Below are 16,095 nucleotides of genomic sequence, written 5' to 3' on the forward strand. Positions count from 1 at the left end.
TTATGTCAGACCCATACTGTGGGTGGTAGTTATGTCATACCCATACTGTGGGTGGTAGTTACGTCATACCCGTACTGTGAGTGGTAGTTATGTCATACCCATACTGTAGGTGGTAGTTATGTCATACCCGTACTGTGGGTGGTAGTTATGTCATACCCATACTGTAGGTGGTAGTTATGTGATACCCATACTGTGGGTGGTAGTTATGTCATACCCTTACTGTAGGTGGTAGTTATGTCATACCCATACTGTGGGTGGTAGTTAGGTCATACCCATACTGTGGGTGGTAGTTATGTCATACCCATACTGTAGGTGGTAGTTATGTCATACCCATACTGTGGGTGGTAGTTATGTCATACCCATACTGTGGGTGGTAATTATGTCATACCCATACTGTGGGTGGTAGTTATGTCATATCCAAACTGTGGGTGGTAGTTATGTCATACCCATAGTGTGGGTGGTAGTTATGTCATACCCATACTGTAGGTGGTAGTTATGTCATACCCATAGTGTGGGTGGTAGTTATGTCATACCAATCTGAGGGTGGTAGTTATGTCATACCCATACTGTGGGTGGTAGTTATGTCATACCCATACTGTGGGTGGTAGTTATGTCATACCCATACTGTAGGTGGTAGTTATGTCATACCCATACTGTAGGTGGTAGTTATGTCATACCCATACTGTAGGTGGTAGTTATGTCATACCCATACTGTGGGTAGTAGTTATGTCATACTGTAGGTGGTAGTTATATCATACTGTGGGTGGTAGTTATGTCATACTGTGGGTGGTAGTTATGTCATACTGTAGGTGGCAGTTATGTCATACTGTGGGTGGTAGTTATGTCATACTGTGGGTGGTAGTTATGTCATACCCATACTGTGGGTGGTAGTTATGTCATACCATAATGTGGATGGTAGTTATGTCATACTGTGGGTGGTAGATATGTCATACCCATACTGTGGGTGGTAGTTATGTCATACCATACTGTGTGTGGTAGTTATGTCATACTGTGGGTGGTAGTTAGGTCATACTGTGGGTGGCAGTTATGTCATACTGTGGGTGGTAGTTATGTCATACTGTGGGTGGTAGTTAGGGCATACTGTGGGTGGCAGTTATGTCATACTGTGGGTGGTAGTTATATCATACTGTGGGTGGTAGTTATGTCATACTGTAGGTGGTAGTTATGTCATACTGTGGGTGGTAGTTATGTCATACTGTAGGTGGTAGTTATGTCATACTGTAGGTGGTAGTTATGTCATACTGTGGGTGGTAGTTATGTCATACTGTATGTTATGCCATACTGTAGGTGGTAGTTATGTCATACTGTAGGTGGTAGTTATGTCATACTGTAGGTGGTAGTTATGTCATACTGTAGGTGGTAGTTATGTCATACTGTAGGTGGTAGTTATGTCATACTGTAGGTGGTAGTTATGTCATACTGTAGGTGGTAGTTATGTCATACTGTAGGTGGTAGTTATGTCATACTGTAGGTGGTAGTTATGTCATACTGTAGGTGGTAGTTATGTCATACTGTGGGTGTTAGTTATGTCATACTGTAGGTGGCAGTTATGTCATACTGTGGGTCTGAGTTATGTCATACTGTAGGTGGTAGTTATGTCATACAGTAGGTGGTAGTTATGTCATACTGTAGGTGGTAGTTATGTCATACTGTGGGTGTTAGTTATGTCATACTGTAGGTGGCAGTTATGTCATACTGTGGGTCTGAGTTATGTCATACTGTAGGTGGTAGTTATGTCATACTGTAGGTGGTAGTTATGTCATACTGTGGGTGTTAGTTATGTCATACTGTAGGTGGCAGTTATGTCATACTGTGGGTCTGAGTTATGTCATACTGTAGGTGGTAGTTATGTCATACTGTAGGTGGTAGTTATGTCATACTGTGGGTGGCAACAGACAACAAAAAAAATTGAATAATTCTGGCAATTGTAATCCTGAATGCAACATTTGTAACATGAAATAAAACGTCTAATAGTTGACTGATGTTTAAAAAGTGCAGTTGACATACTCGGATTTATTCTATAATAGAAATAATACCATCAGCAGGCCTGTAAAGCCTAAAATTAAAAGAATTATCTGGCCTAGCGGGTCGCAAGCTGATGTTAGCCTAGCAAGCTACGGCAGTAATTTATTGTTTACAATAATCATCACACTTGCCCTCTCCTCCTCCTCATCCAACTTTACCCCACTTGCTTTATTTACCCTTTGATCTCCCCATCCTATCTGCTCCTCTCCTTTTCCCACCCTATGCCCACTTTCATCTTCTCTTTCTATAATCCCTTATCATCCGTCACTTTCATCCCCTGATCATCTCATATTTCATCTCCATCCTCGTATTATCTTCGTTACTCCGTGGAAAAAGATACCGATGCAATATAATGCAGTCCTTGACTGACACTGCGTGGGCGAAACCTTGTCAATAAAGACCCGCATTATATTGCATGTGTCTCTTGTTTCCGTCTTATGGGCATGTGTTAGCATTTCCTTTCATCGCTACACTGTATTCCCTCTCCTTTCTCCCTACATCCTTCTCCCTCTTCTGTCCTCTGGGGGTGCCGTGGCCCTCGTCACCGTCCTCCCCAGGCACTCAGAAGACGACAGCATTCCCACTCACGTTTGCCTTCTCAGAAGCTCTGATGCCAGGAACTTACGCGAGTCACCAGCCTTTAACATCCTTCAAGATTTCCCCACGTCACACTCCAAGTTAATATTATATATGTAAATTATGTACCCTACATAAAATAATAATAATAATAATAATAATAATAATAATAAAATTAATAATAATAGTAATAATTGTATAGTTGGTGTACTGGTTTGAATCCTATCGACTACACGAATGTGTTTCAGACTACGTGTAACTTATACACCACAAGTATACTGCTATCGCTAAAATATGGAGGGAAGTAAACTCTCAGTGTATGTAAACCGAAAGATATAGATCATTAGGTCTATAAAATCTTGCGAATGCCTATAATAACCAGGCCTATACGCAACTGTAAACAGCGTCTATGAAAACATTCGTAAGTTTTATGAGGATAATTCCTACCTGAAGTTTACCTGAAGCTTAGTTGGAACTTACCTAAAGTTTAACCTAAAATTTGCTAAATTCGTACATACTTTTCAATGCTTGCAGATGCATAAAATAATTAAATCAGTTAAGCATAAGTTTACGTTAGAAAGCTGAGGAGAGTCTCGCTTTCAGGATTACACAAAAATTAAGTCTCAGCCAAGGTTACATCCTCAGATATTTTGTACTAACGTCAAGTGTTGCAAGCTTCTTAGTTATACATTTAATGTATGTGATAAAATTAAAAATGTTGCAAAATGGATAGATTATGTATGTATCTATCTATCTATCTATCTATCTATCTATGTATCTATCTGTCTATATATATATATATATATATATATATATATGTATATATATATATATATATATACATATATATATTATATATATATATATATATATATATATATATATATATATATATATATATATATATATATATATATATATATATATAGTATATATATATATATATATATATATAGTATATATATATTATATATATATATAATATATATATATATATATATATATATATATATATATATATATATATATATATATATATATATATATATATATATATATATATATATATATATATATATATATATATATATATATATATATATATATATATATATATATATATATATATATATATATATATATATATATATATATATATATATATATATATATAATCACTGTGAAAAAATAGCGAACTTCCAAGCGCCTTCGTGACTTCTCACATTAGTTCCTTGATGATGTGATAAGTCACGAAATTGCTTGGAATTTCGCTATTTTTTCAGTGGTTGTTTTGCATATTGTCATGTAACCTGTTTACTGTGACCTTACAAAACAAACATGATACAGAGAGCTACATTTCAGATACAGCACAGCAGAGAGGATAGGGGATAAAACAGCACTCCTGGATGATTAGGCCACAAATATAGCAACAATTATCAAAGGCCACAAACACAGCAATAATCGTCAAAGGCCACAAATCAGCAACAATTATCAAAGGTCACAAACACAGTAATAATTATCAAAGGCCATAACACAGTAATAATTATGAAAGGCCACAAATACAGCAATAATTATCAAAGGCCACAAATACAGTAACAGTCATCAAATTCCACAAATTTAAAAACGCCAGCAAAGCAACAATAAGTTTAGCAAACAACAAAGACTCGCTCGCAGCCTTGAACTCCACAACATATACATAAATCATCGTTAATCTTATCAGGCGCCACACAAGAACTCTCTCTTACAGTGAGCAATAAAGCTTGGAAAATAATCGCAAAATTGCCAAAAAACAGAGAGGAGCTGCAGGAGAAGCAGTAGACGGCGAAGCTTGAGTTAATTTTTACCTCATGTTTGCTGGCTCCCTTAGAAAGAACCATCACATACAGCAGGTCCGTCAAATTCACCACCTTCTCTCCTAGACGCTGCGACACCACCGTGTGTGTAAAAAAAAAATAATTAAAATTACGGATGAAAGTAACTGGAAAGTATGCTGTGAAACTTTAAATATTTCTAAGATGATTTTTTATATATATATAATAGAAAAATATCGGATGAGTAACTAACACAAGGAAGATGGTACAAAGAAAAAACAAGAGTGTGATAAATAGTTTTGAAAACCGACAGCTTGAAGAATTGAGACACTTATGCAACATATGGGAATCTTTATTGAAGAAACGTTTCGCCACACAGTGGCTTCATAAGACTGATGAAGCCACTGTGTGGCGAAACGTTTCTTCAATAAAGATTAACATATATTACATAAGTGTCTCAATTCCTCAAAATAAAACAAGAGAAAAAGATGGAATATGTTATACCAAGATCAATTATATTAATCATTATAAACACAGTAAGACATGTGTTTTCACTGGAATCATTAAAATAAACATTACTGCATCAGTGTCATCAAATATTTCAATAGACGTACCTAAGGTACCGTAACAATGTTTTGATTGAGAAAATTTATCGAGGAACACCGACAAGCACGAATTTATATCCCGTCGTTACATATACCACACTGTGCTTATACCTTCAACCTAATACAGGAATACTTCTGATAGGGCCAGAGTTTTCTCACACACATGCATCTTGCCCAAGATATGACTTCCTGCACGACTGGAGTGTCCAACATACCAGTGTTTTTTCAGGATGCGGTGACCCAAAACAGTCGGTTAATATATAGGTACATTATTTATTGATGGCTAAGTGACCAGTTGCAACAGGTATAAGAGATTTAGCTATACATTTCTGTCTTCCCGGAATAATACGTGGGTCTGTCGGTTGAGACGAAGGCGCTACCACCGAGTTCTCTCACCCATTACCTGACTTCCTCCTCAAGGAAGTCAGGTAATGAGTGAGAGAACTCAACCATTATTTTTTTCTGCTGTATTATAACGGAGGTTATAGTACAGAGATTCGACTTGACAGCACAAACCAAATGGCGTTTAAAAAAAATCTACACTTAGTATTGTCACACCTCTTATGACACACTTATCTTGATGAAACGAGACCCAGTTTCTCCCTTACATCATCTTGTATCATCCTTATTGTTCTCACTCCCTTAACACATGCACCTCCTCATCAACTTTCTACCCTTCCACGCTCACGTCGTGAAAACACTATCATTTAACCTATATATACATGCAGTTAGATGAATGTAAGGAAATAAAACATACTGGTGGTCTCCGTCTAGCATTCACAGGATATAAACCCCGAGAGGTGTATTTCTCTCAGCATTATGCTATATGATGAAGGCTTACTTTAATCCTAGTTTTAAGAATTAAAGTATATTTTTGTCTGATGGTGAACAGGCTACCTCGCAGCCTAAATGGTTGTAGAGTAGTTGATATTAACCAGCCTATAGCATTGCACACACACACACACACACACACACACACACACACACACACACACACACGGATAGCGTTCCGATACCTCAGTAAGGAGTCGTTCAAGACTCTGTATACCATTTATGTCAGGCCCATACTGGAGTATGCAGCACCAGTTTGGAATCCACACCTAGTCAAGCACGTCAAGAAATTAGAGAAAGTGCAAAGGTTTGCAACAAGACTAGTCCCAGAGCTACGGGGATTGTCCTACGAAGAAAGGTTGAGGGAAATCGGCCTGACGACACTGGAGGCCAGGAGGGCCAGGGGAGACATGATAACGACATATAAAATACTGCGCGGAATAGACGAGGTGGACAAAGACGGGATGTTCCAGAGATGGGACACAGACACAAGAGGTCACAATTGGAAGTTGAAGACTCAGATGAATCAAAGGGATGTTAGGAAGTATTTCTTCAGTCATAGAGTAGTCAAGCCGTGGAATAGCCTAGAAAGTGAAGTAGTGGAGGCGGGAACCATACATAGTTTTAAGGCGAGGTATGATAAACCTCATGGAGCAGGGAGAGAGAGGACCTAGTAGCAGTCAGCGAAGAGGCGGGGCCAGGAGCTATGAATCGACCCCTGCAACCACAAATAGGTGAGTACAAATAGGTGAGTACATACATACGCCGAGAAGGATGTCTCTCAGTGTGTATACGCCCAGAGTTTAATCCTTATTTTAAGGATTAAATATTCTTGTTTGGTGATGTAAAGGTCACATACAGCCTTGATGATCCTAGTATAGCCGATAGGCTTTAAACCCACTTAACCAACCTAAAGTGTTGCTAACCCAACGATCTTTAATTTGAAGGACGAGATGTAAAGCCTCATTTTCATGTGATCTTTTTAGTTAACTTTATAAAATAATAAAGCAGTGTTATTTGCAACGAAAATCTGTTGCAAACTTTTGTTACTGTACTAAAAATACTGAGTAGAAAACCCGGAAAACTGGAATAAAACAGAAAAAAAGTAGTGCAAGAAAGGTATAAAATACCGACAATATGAAAGTTAAGACACATGTGCAACATCTGGATATCTTTATTGTAGTAGACGTTTCGCCATCCAGTGGCTTTATCACGGCTGCTGCAACTAACCCATCTCTTTGGGAAGGACCTACTTCCACTGGGGAATCCCGCCTACCAGTGACTGCCCTCGTCTGCTGCCCGTCCCATTCACTGACGCCTATAAAAAGCGCCAGTCTTCTTGCCTTTGCTCCAGACTCTCCTCCACCACGATGCTGTGAACACTAACTCCAAGGCCGAGGGACTGATTACCTCATCTTTTGTATATAGTTCTACTGTCTTCCTATTATGTCCTAGAATCTGTATTGATAAAGCCACTGGATGGCGAAACGTCTACTACAATAAAGATATCCAGATGTTGCACATGTGTCTTAACTTTCAGAAAAAAAGTAATATTAAAAGTAATTTTTTGTAAATTAAAAAAAAAAAAAAGAAAATATATATAACCGTAATAATAATAATAATAATAATAATAATAATAATAATAATAATAATAATAATAATAATAATAATAATAATAATAATAATAATAATAATGAAACTAAGACTAATCTTGGTTACTACAGCATCTGTCAGTTAGTTACAAATTGCTACGTAAATGTGCTTATTTTGTTTATGTTATCACAGAGAGTTTTAAATTAAGTTTTTTTTTTTTTTGCTTGCATTCCTTTAACATTCGAAATCATAATTTAGCACAGACAGACCAAGGTTATACTCGACATATTTCTACAGAGTACTTACTCTCTTTGGCCAATTTATCCAACTTAGCACATTAACCAAATTATTATTATACAGATGATCATAATTTTTAAAGGGGTGGACCGGTAAGCCAGCGGAAGGCCTCGGTCGGATGACCAAAGCTCCAATGGCGAGTCATCATCTGACTGAGACCCGCGTCAGGAAACATTTGTCCTGTTTCCTGACGAACCTTACCTAACCTAACCTAACATTAACCAAATGTGAGGTAGATAGAGCGTGAAGTTTGCACCGTTGCAACCTAGCTGGCAATTTATATAGCTAACTCAACTTCATTTATCTCAATTGGTCTCGTCTCTGAGGATGTGGCCGTAAGATCAGATACATCCATCCCTGTGGACTCTTGATCGACGTCATCAATGTGTATAATTTCTGATATTTTTTGCTGACTGTTGGGTGAAACCATGGCAACACTTGCCTCTGGCAAAAGTTGCCTTTGCAATTATTTAGTGCGCATGGATTTTAAGAGGGTGCTTGGAGAAACGTAATGTCAAATGCATATCATCATTCCTGGCGCAATATTTCTGATGTCTATAATGATATAGTTCATCCAGCATATGAAATTTGGTCTCAACGCTTATTTCTTTTTTATCCATTTGAATCTACCTTAAACTTAGTTTTAGAAATTCAATAAGACTTGAGACTGAGGGAGAGTGACACCAGTCAGTCCATCTATCATCAGTCTATCATGCAGGAGGAGCCACATGTCTATGGTACATCCAAGAACATTAGTAGGCAGGGTTACCAGTACCTCAGGGAGGCTGCATCACCAGCTGATGCAGATATAATCAAATGCAAACTTTGTCAGATGAGCTATTGTCACACCATGTGTCATTATCTGCTGGCATGGAATAAAAATAATGAATTCAGAGACAACTCACTCACCAATATTTGAGAAATGTCAAAGTATTCTATGCACTTTGGCATATTTCCAACCATTCTAGAATAATATCCCCGAGTCAACAATATCCCCTGTTGTAAATACCTCATAACCACCGAAACTTGTTTAAATTCAACCATATCTTGCTTAAATCTGAAGTAAAACATATCATTCAAAAAATACATTGTAATGTTTTGTGACTGAATTCATATCTTCATAAATAATTCATCACAACTGTAACCAGTATGTAATAATCGCGAACAAGGGATACAACATGCAAAACACCCACTGAGGGAGAGAAGATAAATAATAGTTCTAGGCCTTTCCTGTCGCAGTCAATACACCATCAGGAGCCTGCAGTATTGAAGAAATGAATCAGAAGTCCAGGTAGATCCGTTCAAGAGAGCGAGTCTAGCCAGAGTCGTTCCCTTGGACGGATCTATCTGGACTTCCTAATCATTTCTACAACATTGCAATCTCCTGGTGATGTGTTGATTGCAATACGAGAGGCCTAGAGCTATCATTCAACTTCCCTCGTGGTTGTTTTGCAACTGTAACAGGATAAAAACACATAAATACTTCAGTACCACTGAAACTTAGTTAACAAAACTCTGAAGTCCAGTTCCTGGACCCATTATGTACTTCTAAAATCTTTGACAACGACCCACACGATGGGTATGGGGCGCATAACAAAGATGTTAAACTGTGTTGTGAAAAAATAATATTTGGATTCTCGGCATTTTAATATGTCAGTTTTGATCCACTGACGTCGTGGATGTCAAGTTTACTTCTTGTACTTAGGAGAATCTGGTAAAAAACAATAATATTATGTTTAAAGGATGAAAGGAAGAGAGGAAAGATTAAATAAACAGATTCACTGAAAGAGCGATAAAATAAAGTATATAGTGGAGGAGGAATGGCGAAAGATGAAGGCGAGAGAGAATGTGGGAAACAAAAAATAAAAAAGTGATAGGATTCTTTATAAATGAGTTAAAGCGAAGAGAGAGGAGAGTGGGACAGTCAGTGAAATTCTCTAAATAAGTAAGAATCAGCTGCAGCAACAAGCCACCTGTAAGAACAATAAAGAACTCTTTAACGCAGGAGGCATCAGCTGATTCCTCGAAGCATAAGGACTCCACACACTGCAGTCTCTTGCACCACCATCATCACACATTGCCTCTGACCTCTAAGACTACTACTACTACTATTACTATTTCTACTACTACTATTTCTACTTCTACTATTACTCTTATTACTACTTCTAATACTACTACTACTGTTTACTACTACTACTACTACTACTACTACTACTATTACTACTACTAATACTACTATTACTGCTACTAATAATAATAACAGATATAATAATTAAAAATTCATTTTATAGTGAACTTTCGACACTTTTTTTTTTACATTTTTCAATTGTGGCTTCTTATTCTCCCTGTTGATGTTGTTCTCCCTGTTGATGTTGTTCTCCCTGTTGATGCTGTTCTCCCTGTTGATGTTGTTCTCCCTGTTGATGTTGTTCTTCCTGTTGATGTTGTTCTCCCTGTTGATGTTGTTCTCCCTGTTGATGTTGTTCTCCCTGTTGATGTTGTTCTCCCTGTTGATGTTGTTCTCCCTGTTGATGTTGTTCTCCCTGTTGATGTTGTTCTCCTGTTGATGTTGTTCTCCCTGTTGATGTTGTTCTCCCTGTTGATGTTGTTCTCCCTGTTGATGTTGTTCTCCCTGTTGATGTTGTTCTCCCTGTTGATGTTGTTGTCCCTGTTGATGTTGTTCTCCCTGTTGATGTTGTTCTCCCTGTTGATGTTGTTCTCCCTGTTGATGTTGTTCTCCCTGTTGATGTTGTTCTCCCTGTTGATGTTGTTCTCCCTGTTGATGTTGTTCTCCCTGTTGATGTTGCTCTCCCTGTTGATGTTGTTCTCCTGTTGATGTTGTTCTCCCTGTTGATGTTGTTCTCCCTGTTGATGTTGTTCTCCCTGTTGATGTTGTTCTCCCTGTTGATGTTGTTCTCCCTGTTGATGTTGTTCTCCCTGTTGATGTTGTTGTCCCTGTTGATGTTGTTCTCCCTGTTGATGTTGTTCTCCCTGTTGATGTTGTCTTCCCTGTTGATGTTGTTCTCCCTGTTGATGCTGTTCTCCCTGTTGATGCTGTTCTCCCTGTTGATGCTGTTCTCCCTGTTGATGTTGTTCTCCCTGTTGATGTTGTTCTCCCTGTTGATGTTGTTCTCCCTGTTGATGTTGTTCTCCCTGTTGATGCTGTTCTCCCTGTTGATGTTGTTCTCCCTGTTGATGTTGTTCTCCCTGTTGATGTTGTTCTCCCTGTTGATGTTGTTCTCCCTGTTGATGCTGTTCTCCCTGCTGATGCTGTTCTCCCTGCTGATGCTGTTCTTCCTGCGCAGTCTCCAGATGCGTAATTCTCGCCTGCCCTCAAAGACGCTGTTAGTGTACATCAGTATTCCCATCTTGAGAGTACAAGTGCTTTCAAGAGCGTCAGCACTGAAGTATCATCACCTGGTTTGGAAGATTCTCAGTGTGCTATTCCGCCTCGTCTCATCGCTTGATTTGTGATAATAAATAAAGAAGTATATACTTCTTTATTATGTTTCAGAGTATATTGGTTCTAGTGTCTGGTGTGACCATGATAGTACACTCTAGTGTCTGGTGTGACCATGATACTACACTCTAGTGTCTGGTGTGACCATGATACTACACTCTAGTGTCTGGTGTGACCATGATACTACACTCTAGTGTCTGGTGTGACCATGATACTACACTCTAGTGTCTGGTGTGACCATGATACTACACTCTAGTGTCTGGTGTGACCATGATAGTGCACTCTAGTGTCTGGTGTGACCATGATAGTACACTCTAGTGTCTGGTGTGACCATGATAGTACACTCTAGTGTCTGGTGTGACCATGATAGTACACTCTAGTGTCTGGTGTGACCATGATAGTACACTCTAGTGTCTGGTGTGACCATGATAGTACACTCTAGTGTCTGGTGTGACCATGATAGTACACTCTAGTGTCTGGTGTGACCATGATAGTACACTCTAGTGTCTGGTGTGACCATGATAGTACACTTTAGTGTCTGGTGTGACCATGATAGTACACTCTAGTGTCTGGTGTGACTATGATAGCGCCTTCTAGTATCGGGTGTAACCATGATAGCGCCTTCTACTGTGTGGGCAGCGGACCTCCAGCAGCAACAGCCTGGTTGATCAGGCAAGCACCAGACGACCCTGGCCCATGGCCGGGCTCCGAGAGTAGTGAAACTCTCGAAACTCTTTTAAGGTGACTTCTAGTAACTTCTAGTAACTGATGTAACCATGACAGCGCCTTCTATTGTCTGGTGTGACCATAACAGTGCCTTCTAGTGTCTGGTGTGACCATGACAGCGCCTTCTAGTGTCTGGTGTGACCATGACAGTGCCTTCTAGTGTCTGGTGTGACCATGACAGCGCCTTCTAGTGTCTGGTGTGACCATGACAGCGCCTTCTATTGTCTGGTGTGACCATGACAGCGCCTTCTATTGTCTGGTGTGACCATGTCAGTACCTTCTAGTGTCTGGTGTGACCATGACAGCGCCTTCTAGTGTCTGGTGTGACCATGACAGTGCCTTCTAGTGTCTGGTGTGACCATGACAGTGCCTTCTAGTATCTGGTGTGACTACGGTAGTGCCTTGTAGTGTCTGGTGTGACCATTAAGTTGGAACGTGATGTCACGTTAGCAAATACACAGCTACACTGAAACGTTCAGCTGGAGCAAACTAGGAAAAGATCTGACTTGTGTAAGAGTAAATGAGCCTAGTATAAGAGCGAGTGTGAGAGTGAGTGTGAGGGATGAGTGTGAGGGTGAATGTGATGGTGAGTGAGGGTGAGTGTGAGGGTGAATGTGATGGTGAGTGAGGGTGAGTGTGAGGGTGAATATGATGGTGAGTGAGGGTGAGTGTGAGGGTGAATATGGTGGTGAGTGATGGTGAGTGTGAGGGTGGATATGGTGGTGAGTGATGGTGAGTGTGAGGGTGAATTAAAGGAAAAGGGGAGAAAATTTGCACATTTCTACCAGCACTTTCTGTAACATGAAACAGTATCATGCGCGTACTGTCCCACCGCCAGGAGGCGCAGGAAACACGTCTTGCAGTGGCCTAGCGAGTTGTTAAGTTAACATAGCTAAATAAAGATATTGGCAATGTTAATATTAATACAGTTAGCCAGTGTACAACAATTTTAATATTAACACATCTAACCACTGTGTATGCTAATATTAACACAGCTAACCCGTGTGCAATAATGTTTATGTTAACACAGCTAACCTTTGTAACAATGTTAATAATAACATAGCTAACTAGTGTACGTGTTAATATCGACATAGTTAACCCATGTACAACAATGTTAATGTTAACAGAGCTAACCTATACACAACAATGTTAATATTAACACAGCTAACCAGTGTACAACAGGCAGACAGATGCACATCTGGCCTCTGGGCCATACTCACCTGTCTGTACTCAGATAATGTACTCTCCCATTTGTGCCGAAATGGAGTCACGTTTCCTGGTTCAGCTTCGTAAATTAGACGCTATTGGGTTCACTCTTCTTAAAGCTGTGTATGGAATTCTGCCTCTACCACTAGCACTATGTAGGAAGTATGAGACGTGTACTAACCTATTTGTAGTTGCAGGGGTCAATTCCTAGCTCCTGGCCCCACCTCTTCACTGGTCGCTACTAGGTCCACTCTCTCCCTGATCCATGAGCTTAATGTACGTACCTTCTTCAAGCTATGTGTGTGTGTGTACTCACCTAATTGTGGTTGCAGTGGTCGAGACTCAGCTCCTGGCCCCGCCTGTTCACTGAGTGCTGCTAGGTACTCTCTCTGCTCCATGAGCTTTATCATACCTCATCTTAAAGCTATGTATGGTTCCTGCCTCCACTACCTCACTTGCTAGGCTATTCCACTGCCTGACTACTCTATGACTGAATAAATGCTTCCTAACATCCCGTTGGCTCCTCTGGGTCTTCAACTTCCAATTGTGACCCCTTGTTTCTGTGTCCCCTCTCTGGAACTTCCTGTCTCTGTCCACCTTATCTATTCCACGCAGTATTTTGTATGTCGTTATCATGTCTTCCCTAACCCTCCTGTCCTCCAGTGTCGTCAGGCCGATTCCCCTTAACCTTTCTTCGTAGGACATTCCCCTTAGCTCTGGAACTAACCTTGTCGCAAACCTTTGTACTTTCTCTAATTTCTTGACGTGCTTTGTCAAGTGTGGCTTCCAAACAGGAGCTGCGTACTCCAGTATGGGCCTGACGTACACGGTGTACAGTGTCTTGAACGATTCCTTACTAAGGTATCGGAACGCTGTTCTCAGGTTTGCCAGGCGCCTATATGCTGCAGCAGTTATCTGGTTGATGTGTGCTTCCGGAGACATGCTCGGTGTTATACTCACCCCAAGATCTTTCTCTTTGAGTGAGGTTTGCAGTCTTTGGCCACCTAGCCTATACTCCGTCTGCGGTCTTCTTTGCCCTTCCCCGTTCTTCATGACTTTGCATTTGGCGGGGTTAAATTCGAGAAACCAGTTGCTGGACCAGGTGTCCAGCCTGTCCAGGTCTCTTTGAAGTCCTACCTGATCTTCATCTGATTTAATTCTCTTCATTAACTTCACATCAGCTGCGAACAGGGACACTTCTGATTCTAACCCTTCCATCATGTCTTTCACATATACCAAAAATAGCACTGGTCCTAGGACTGACCCCTGTGGGACCACGCTCGTCACAGGTGTCCACGGTGATACCTCATCACGTACCATGACTCGTTGTTGCCTCCCTGTCAGGTATTCTCTGATCCATTGCAGTGCCCTTCCTGTTATACGCGCCTGATCCTCTAGCTTCTGCACTAATCTCTTGTGAGGAACTGTGTCAAAGGCCTTCTTGCAATCAACCCACCCCTCTCTCTCGTGTCTTACTTCTGTTACTTTATCATAAAACTCCAGAAGGTTTGTGACACAGGATTTGCCTTCCATAAATCCGTGCTGGTTGTCGTTTATACTCTTGTGTGTGTGTGTGTCTGTACTCACCTAGTTGTACTCACCTAGTTGCAGGGGTCGATTCACAGCTCCTGATCCGGCCTCTTCACTGGTCACTACTAGGTCACTGTTCCTGCTCCCTGAGCTTTATCATACCTCTTCTTAAAGCTATGTATGGATCCTGCCTCCACTACATCAGTTCCCAGACTATTCCACTTCCTGATAACTCTGTGACTGAAGAAATGCTTACTAACATCCCTGTGATTCATCTGAGTCGTCAACTTCCAACTGTGACCCCCTTGTTGCTGTGTCCCATCTCTGGAACATCCTGTCTCTGTCCACCTTGTCTATACCTCTCAGTATTTTATATGTCGTTATCATATCCCCCTAACTCTCCTGTCTTCCAGTGTCGTCAGGTCGATTTCCCTTAACCTCTCCTCGTAGGACATACCCCTTACCTCCGGGACTAGTCTTGTTGCAAACCTTTGCACTTTCTCTAGTTTCCTTACGTGCTTGGCTAGGTGAGGATACCATAACGGTCTTGCATACTCCAATATGGGCCTAACGTACAGAGTGTACAGAGTCCTGAACGATTTCTTATTAAGATGTCAGAGTGCTGTTCTTAGGTTTGCTAGGCGCCCTTAAGCTGCCACAGTTATTTTGTTGATGTGTGTGTGTGTGTGTGTGTGTGTGTGTGTGTGTGTGGAAGGGGGTGGTTGCCACTTGGTGCAAAGAGTCTACTACCACCACCACCACCACCACCACCACTACCACCACCCCTTCCACTATCACCACCACTATCACCACCACTACAATCAACACTGCTATGAATACTACCACAACCACAAGTACGACTGTCACCACCATAATCACCATCACTGCTACCATAATCACCATCACTGCTACCATAATCACCATCACTGCTACCATAATCGTCACCTCCCCACCACTACCACTACCACAACTACCACTACTACAACCACTGCCTCTACTACTATCACCACATCTTAATGAGAGATGCTCATTTTTGTGACGAAAGCCAAACCGAACTTAAGACTCCACGAGGCTTGTTAACGAGGCTAGCATCACGTAGGTACCACAGCTGCACCACACATGCATCACACCTGTACCACACCTGTACCACACCTCTACTACACCTCTACCACACCTGCACCACACCTGCCTCATATCTGTACCACACCTGTACCGCACCTGCATCACAATTGTACCACAACAGCATCACACCTGAGCCACAAGGGCACCACACCTGCATCACACCTGCACTACACCAGCACCACACTAATTTTTTACTTTTCACTAAAACTAACTTACCATTCTGTCATAACTTTGTTTAAATTTACTTGATTTTAATTATCTCGATTTGAAAACCATCAATTCGCTTTCTTTC

The 16,095-nt window shown here is 40.6% G+C and overlaps 1 protein-coding gene across 2 annotated transcripts in view; it reads right to left on the minus strand.

Moving 5' to 3' along the window:
- Nucleotides 1–16,095, minus strand: part of LOC128692109 (uncharacterized) — a 219,840-nt gene that overhangs the window by 104,167 nt on the left and 99,578 nt on the right. The window contains exon 4 of one of the 2 annotated variants that reach the window (XM_070085131.1): nucleotides 4,467–4,544. The exons of the other annotated variant lie outside the window; for it this stretch is intronic. Coding sequence (XP_069941232.1) covers nucleotides 4,467–4,544 — 78 coding nt within the window. The remainder of the gene's footprint in view (nucleotides 1–4,466; nucleotides 4,545–16,095) is intronic. 2 annotated transcript variants of the gene reach the window in all.

This window comes from Cherax quadricarinatus, chromosome 15, assembly GCF_038502225.1.
Source record: "Cherax quadricarinatus isolate ZL_2023a chromosome 15, ASM3850222v1, whole genome shotgun sequence".
Lineage (NCBI taxonomy): Eukaryota > Metazoa > Arthropoda > Malacostraca > Decapoda > Parastacidae > Cherax > Cherax quadricarinatus.